General features: G+C 38.4%; 1 protein-coding gene across 2 annotated transcripts in view; it reads left to right on the forward strand.

The window, feature by feature from the left end:
- DOCK11 (dedicator of cytokinesis 11) overlaps positions 1-7,870 on the forward strand; it is a 212,033-nt gene that overhangs the window by 136,752 nt on the left and 67,411 nt on the right. For both annotated transcript variants that reach the window (XM_003796989.2, XM_023517413.1), the window contains 3 exons: positions 1,779-1,854; positions 2,448-2,557; positions 5,441-5,552. In XM_003796989.2, the coding sequence (XP_003797037.1) occupies positions 1,779-1,854; positions 2,448-2,557; positions 5,441-5,552 (298 nt within the window). The remainder of the gene's footprint in view (positions 1-1,778; positions 1,855-2,447; positions 2,558-5,440; positions 5,553-7,870) is intronic.

Below are 7,870 nucleotides of genomic sequence, written 5' to 3' on the forward strand. Positions count from 1 at the left end.
GTGGTCCCAGCTACTCGGGAGGCTGAGGCAAGAGAATCACCTAAGCCCAGGATTTGGAGGTTGCTGTGAGGTGTGATGCCACGGCACTCTACCCAGGGTAATAAAGTGAGACTCTGTCTCTACAAAAAAGAAAATAAAAAGAGTTTGCCTTTCTAACAACTATTTGGCTTCTGGTACAAAGACCACACTTTGAATTACAAAGCCCAAGAGAACACCACAAATGTCTTCTACCCAGTGTTTGTGAAGATTTGCTGTGTTGGGTCTGTGCCTGTAGCTCAGTGCCTGGGGCACCAGCCACATGCATCAGAGCTGGAGGGTTCAAACCCAGTCTGGGCCTACCAAACGACAATGACAACTACAACAACAAAATAGCCAGGTTATGTGGTGGGCGCCTGTAGTCCCAGCTACTTGGGAGGCTGAGGCAAGAGAGTCACTTAAAGCCCAAGAGTTGGAGGTTGCCGTGAGCTGTGATGCCACGGCACTCTACCCAGGGCGACATAGTGAAAACAAGATTTGCTGTGTTGTGTGCCTTCATATATTTATTCAACCTGAAAACTGAACAGAAGATTCTTCACTTCCAAAATATTAGGCACTGGGGATTAAACTTTACTTCCTTGCTTCACTTGTCCTTTGTTGGTGTCCTTTGCAGCACTTCTTGGTGACTCCCTTTTAGTTTATCACAATTGGTCTATGCTTTTTTTCCCCCTCTCACAGAATCTTAGGAATTAAAAGGAACTTTGGAGGTAATTGGTCTCCTATTTGGCAAAGCAGCCTTTTGCCATTGTAATATTTAAAATATTCCTTCTCACGTTGGACCCAAAGCTTTTCTATCCACTCATTCTAGTTTTGCCCCCTATAGATACATACATAGAAAACATATGTTCCTACCTCCATACATACCTCTTCTATATGTCCCTTCTAAATTTTTCTCCAAGCTAAATATCTCTACTTTATCATCTATCATTCTAAATCCTTTTCTTTCTTAGCCACCCCTTTTCTGAATATGCTTCAGTTTACCAATAACTCTATTTTACCAATGGCCTTATTAAAATATGGTGCCAGAATTGTACACTTTTTAGTCTGCCCAGTAGAACTATTAACTCCTGCCTTCTCCATATTCTGTATGGCGCAAGATAACCTTTCCACTTTGGTTAGCTGTGTCATATTGTTGGGTGGCAGGTTAAACTGTGTCCTTTATAGCTCTCTTTAGAAATGTCCCAGTTGATTTGTCAGGACTGCCCTGGGTTCATGAGAAAACTGCTGTTAAGCTTCCCCGATAGCTTGCTTGTTTGTAGCGTATAATCATGTCTACTGGCTGAATGCGGATGCACTATCACGTACCTGGGTGTCAGACTGCTCTTTCCTCACAAACGTAGTAGCTCAAGCTTACGAGCTCATTCCACATATAATTGACAACAGTATTTGGAAATAATTCATTTATCTGTTGTTTCTTTTGCAACTCAGCTTCATCTAGGGCTTCTGGTTGTAGCCTTACTTCTAGCATTGCCCCTGGTTCCCAGGAGGAGAAATGAAACATGTTTAGACTGCCATTGCAGCCATCTAGAATTCTGTTCCTTGGCCAGAGGTTCTGGTTGCAATAGTATGCTAATAGCCCCATTTTTAAGACAGTCACCTGAATGCTTAAGTACTACTACCTGATTTAGACTTCCATATGATCTTTGTTTAAAATCAGGGTACCATTTTATTCTGTTAATTTAGATTTCTTATCCTCATGTACAAATTTGTTTAAATGACACAAGTATCACATTCTGTTACAGGCATCCAGGGATGAGTTTCCATGTGGCTTTACTTCACCTACAAATAGAGGGAGTTTGAGCACTGACAAAGACACTGGTAATTAAGCCTTTTAAAGATTGTAAATTGCATGAGTGTTTAGAAATGTACCCTGCAGTTCTCTATATTTTTGAACTATTTCATAGTAAAAACTATACATAGCATGATTTCTGCTGAAGTTTAATTAAAATCTGACTCCCTTGAAGCTACATTTATTTGCCTAGGTTTCCCTGTCTAAGCTTATTTAAAACATAGCTTGGTGTACTAAGAAAATAAAGGATAATGAGAAAAACACTGGTTTCCAATTTTCTTATCTGTCATCAATTTTGGGCAAGGCATGTTCCTTTTCTGGGCTCCAGTTTCCTTATGTATAAAACTGTCTCTTGAATTATGTCACTTTATTTTATGACTTCCAAGGAACTTCCAATAAACTACTATGTAGTTTCACACATAGTAAAGTGTTTTGGGAGATTAAGTCATTTAACCTTCACTTGGTTTCTTATAGTGTTTTAAAATAATATATAGACTTCACATTTTAGATGACCAAGATCCATTCTCTATAATATATACTTAAAGTAATCAAGTACTTATTTTTAAAAATGTTTTTTGACAGTTCCCTCTGTTGCTAACAAGTACTTGGCTGTTTTTTTCAGCTTATGGGTCTTTTCAAAATGGACATGGTATTAAGAGAGAAGATTCAAGAGGTTCCCTCATCCCAGAAGGAGCAACAGGATTTCCAGATCAGAGCAACACTGGTGAAAATGTAAGAACCTAAATATATAAGGATTACCCTAGTGATATGTAAGGCTGTTTTTATAAACCCATGAGGCCCTTTACACTACTGTAGTCCATCCTAGAACTGTAAAATGCATCCTATCCTATAATTCTTGGATATTTTAGCAGTTCCTTTCTATACTGAAAGCCTGCTACTTGGATATTTTAAACTATTTATAGGGAATAAGGCATTCATCTTCAAAAGTTCTAACTCTGAATATCTCCTTTAACCCAGGCAGTGTTGTAGAGAGGGAAAGTTCAAGTTTAAAATATCTAACATGACTTGTCATTTAAAACAAAGCACGTCCCGGAAGGATTAATTCAGTCTTGTAATAAACTTCCCAAATTGATAATCTCAGAGTCCCATCATTACTTAATCAGAGTTTCAAGCTGACCACTAAAGTTTGAGATGAATCTGTCTTGAGACAGGCCTAGTTTTAGACCAGTTAAGTTTTATCATGCTGCTGTGCAAAATCATAGAATCATATAAAATTAGAGATAGAAAGGTTCATACAATATTAAATTCCAACTCCCAATTTACAAATGAACACTGGGATTACAACTTATAACAGCAAGCTGTGGTGGGGGCACACTCAAACCCATATATTCTAATTTCAGTACTTTTTATCTTGTACCAATAGTGCTCTTAGCATGCATCAGAATCACCTGGAGGGCTCAATAAAAATGAATGGCTGGGCTGGGCATGGTGGCTCATGCCTGTAATCCTAGCACTCTGGGAGGCCAAGGTGAGTGGATTACTTGAGCTCAGGAGTTCCAGACCAGCCTGAGCAAAAGCGAAACCCCATTTTCTACTAAAAATAGAAAAAACTAGCTGGGCATTATGGCAGGTGCCTGTAGGCCCAGCTACTTGGAAGGCTGAGGCAAGAGGATTGCTTGAGGCCAAGAGTTTGAGGGTGACAAAATGAGACTCTGTCTTTATTTATTTGTTTATTTCATTTTTGAGACAGAGTCTCAGCTGTTGCCTCAGGTAGAGTGCTGTGGTGTTATAGCTCATAGCAACCTCCAACTCAGGCTCAAGTGATCCTCTTGCCTCAGTTTTTCTATTTTTAGTAGAGGCAGGGTCTCACTTTTGCTCAGGCTGGCCTTCAAACTCATGAGCTCAAGCAATCCACCCGCCTCAGCCTCCCAGCGTGCTAGAATCACAGGTGTAAGCCATTGCACCCGGCAAGAGTCTCTGTCTTGACCCAGCGCCCACAGCCACAGTGGTTACAGTGCCAGCCACATACACCAAGGCTGGAGGGTTTGAACCCGGGCTGGGCCAGCTAAAACAACGACAACTGCAACAAAAAAGTAGCCCGGTGTTGTGGCAGGTGACTATAGTCCCAGCTACTTGGGAGGCTGAGGCAAGAGAATCACTTAGGCCCAAGAGTTTGAGGTTGCTGTGAGCTCTGATGCCATGGCACTCTACTTAGGATGACAGCTTGAGACTCTGTCTCAAAAAAAAGAGAGAGAGAGAGAGAGAAGAGAGACTCTGTCTTTAAAATTAAAAAAGAAGAAGAAAAAAAAGATGACTTGATGTCATCCCAGGAGTGAGAGAGTAAGATTCTGTAGGTCTGGATTAGGGCCTACTAATTCATATTCTAGCTGCTTGTTGGAAATCACCCCTTGAGAACCACTGGACTATACTATACTTCCTTAAGCCTTTGGGTAGATAGTAATTTATTCACAAAGGTTCCTATTTCATACCATTTAGAATTGTGACAACAGACGCTGTCCATAGGTAAGGCAAATAAATGTCTGAAAGGTTAAATGACTTTTTGGTAGTCCAATAGCTTAGTAAGCGTGTGTTTAGCTCCAAATGAAAGTTCTTTTTTTCTGAAAGTTCTTTCTTAGATAATCCTACCTTAGTCAGTGTGTATCCCCAGTTTAGCTCAACTCTAAGTATTGGTTGTCAACAAAAGTGAATTCTTTAGGGGACTATTGTTACCATATTCATATAAATCTCCTAATAAGTAAGGTCTTATAACACTTAACTTCTGATATTTTAATAAAAGTCACTAAATAATAAGAACATGGCTACTTTGTAGAGGCTCTAATTTTGATGTATTACTGGGTTCTCCTTAGAGTAATTATCTTAATATCATTGGCCCATTTTTTTTGTTTGTTTGGTTTTTTTTGTTGTTGTTGTTTATTTGTTTTGAGACAGAGCCTCAAGCTGTTGCCCTGGGTAGAGTGCCATGGTGTCACAGCTCACAGCAACCTCAAACGCCTAGGCTCAAGTGGATCCTCTTCCTCAGCCTCCCAAGTAGCTGGGACTACAGGCGCCTGCCACAGTGCCTGGCTTTTTTTTGTTGTTGTTGTTATAGTTGTCATTGTTTGGCAGGCCCGGGCTGGATTTGAACCCGCCAGCTCTGGTGTATGTGTCTGGCACCCTAGCTGCTTGCGCTACAGGCACCAAGCCATTAGCCCATTTTTTAGATAGATTTTTCTGACCTATGATTTGGAGTTCAGATTTTAATAAACCCTAAGGAGATACCCAAATTAAAGAGTCTAAAATGTTTCTTATGCTTTCACATACCTTACATTTCCCTTCCATGTAAGAGCTATTTTTCTTGAAATAGCTATAATTACTGTAAGATTTTACTACTAAACCACAGGGCTTATGGGAATGAAACATAGACAGCATTCATGACTATATCTTTATCAAGACCCCAAGATAATTTCTAGTAGTAGTACTATGTACAGCAGCAAGAAAGGTTCAGCCCATTACCTTCCAGGTAAAAACAAAATTTAGATTTATGTTTGGAATTTTCCCAAACAGAACTAATGATAAAAATAGTTATTGAGTTACAGGCTATGGAAAATTCTGGTATGGATATTGTTTCACAATTATCCCATCTTTTTATTATAGACCCGACAGAGTTCTACAAGGAGTAGCATATCCCAGTATAACCGGTTGGATCAGTATGAAATCAGAAGCCTCTTGATGTGCTACCTGTATATAGTAAAAATGATTTCCGAAGGTGAGTTACCAAGCCTATTAAACATGAACTGTACCAGACATCCTCCCTCACAGGTTCATAGGTTCACACAACAGTCTTTGACCAGCTGACTTATATTAGAAACAGATCTTTAAAGACTTTGACTTTCAAATGTTCCTTAAAATGAATCATAAAATAAGTTCATGTCAGTCCTGCAGGTTTGGTTCTTTGAAATAATGTAAAAGCAGTTTTACAAATCAATTTCTAAAATGAGGCAGTAGTTTTATGCAGAGTATATAATTCATTAAATGACCAATGTAACCGAAAGGAAATATTAATAACCAGAATTCATAGTTAACACTTTCTTTTATTTGGCCCAGGATTTGAAAAACAGAAACAAAAAGACAGGAAGAGTTCTCTGAGGGTAGGGAATGCCATGGTCATCTTCGCAGTGCCGCTGTATGCTCTTGTCTGGCGACAGGTTCCTTGTCACACTTCTGTCTTCTCCGTGGTGTAGAACTTGCTAGGGCTACTGGTTCCTCTCACTCTCTATATGACGGAATACAGCTGAAGGATTTTCAAAAACTGCACATCTCCTGGAAGTAAAATCAGGTTATCCCATTCCCAAATACCACATATGCTTAAACAATTCCCTCCCCTTTCTTCCTTTAAACAATATTCTTTTTTGTTAAAATAACATATGCAGGGGCAGCACCTATGGCTCAGAGGACTAGGGTGCAGGCTCCATATGCTGGGGGTGGCGGGTTCAAACCCAGCCCCAGCCAAAAATAAATAAATAAATAAAACATTAAAAAAAAGAAAAAAAAGAAAATAACATATGCAGGAATGAAGAACATAAAAGCACCTGGGTTCTCATCATCATAATCATTGTAATTTTTTACATATTTTCTATTTTTTACTTTTAGTAAATATTACCTGCTTTAAATTTTTTTTTACTAATACAGTATATAAAGACAAAATAAATTGACAGGTAACCAGCTAAAGAAACATAAAACAAATCAGTAGTTAGAAATGAACAATGAATTCTAAAATACATTAATAAAATATTTAAATTACTAGAATCTTTAAGTTCTAAGATGTATAGTTTAAAATTACAATCAACGAGAGACTCTACCTAACAAATACAGACATTGTGATTTTGTTGTTTAGACCCTTACATTAATCTGAAATTAAAAGAAATAATAAAATTACAGTAAAAAATTATATCCAGGCTACATTAATAAAAATTTTAAATTACTAGTATCTTTAAGTTCTAAGATACACAGTTTAAAATTACAATCAACAAGAGGGACTCTGCCTAACAAATACAGACATTGTGATTTGGTTGTTTATACCCTTACATTAATCTGAAATTAAAAGAAATAATAAAATTACAGTCAAAATTATATCCAGGCTATATGATAGGCCTCTGTGTTTTGGGAAAGAAATAAAGGGAGATAATTATCAATACCAGTTATGTTTCATTCCAAGAGATAAAAGAACAGCTAACAACTATAGCCACAACTCACTGTTTTAGCAATAAAAATGTTGTAGAACTGTGGTGATAGATTCACAAGTCTGTGAATGTACTAAAAACTGTTGTATTTGAACTATTTAAGTGGATAATTTTGTGGTGCACAAATTCCCTCAATAAATTTGTTTTTTAAGGTACTAGCACTCTGGGGTCCAGCACCTGTAGCTCAGTGGTTACGGTGCTAGCTATATACACCAGGGCTGCTGGGTTCGAGCCTGGCCCGGGCCTGCTAAACAACAATGACAACTACAATAAAAAAAAAATAGCCAGGCATTGTGGCGGGTGCCTGTAGTCCCAGCTACTTAGGAGGCTGAGGCAATAGAATTAATTGCTCAAGCCTAAGAGTTTGAGGTTCCTGTGAGCTGGGATGCCACGGCACTCTACCTAGGGTGACAAAGTGAGGCTCTGTCTCAAAAAAAAAAATTCTAGCACTCTGGAGACTGAAGTAGGAGGATCATTTGATCTCAGGAGTTTGAGACCAGCATGGGCAAGAGCAGAACCCCATCTCTAATAATAACTGAAAAATTTGCTGGGCGTTGTGGTGGGTTCTTGTAGTCCCAGCTACTCAGGACACAGAGGCAGGAGAATTGCTTAAACCCAGAAGTTTGAGGATGCTGTGAGCTAGGCTGATGCCAGAGCACTCTAGCCTAGGCAACAGAGTGAGACTGTCTCAAAAATATTTTTTTCTTGTTTTTATAGAGCCCCAAGAAATACATGGAAAAAAAAATTAATTTATTTATTTTATATTTTTTGATGATGATTATCTTGAAAAAAACATTTTTTTTTAGAAAGAGCCCCAAGATATACATGGGGCAAAAAAAAAAAA

This window comes from Otolemur garnettii, unplaced genomic scaffold (assembly GCF_000181295.1).
Source record: "Otolemur garnettii isolate 467f Iridium unplaced genomic scaffold, OtoGar3 scaffold00110, whole genome shotgun sequence".
NCBI classification, from domain to species: Eukaryota; Metazoa; Chordata; class Mammalia; order Primates; family Galagidae; genus Otolemur; species Otolemur garnettii.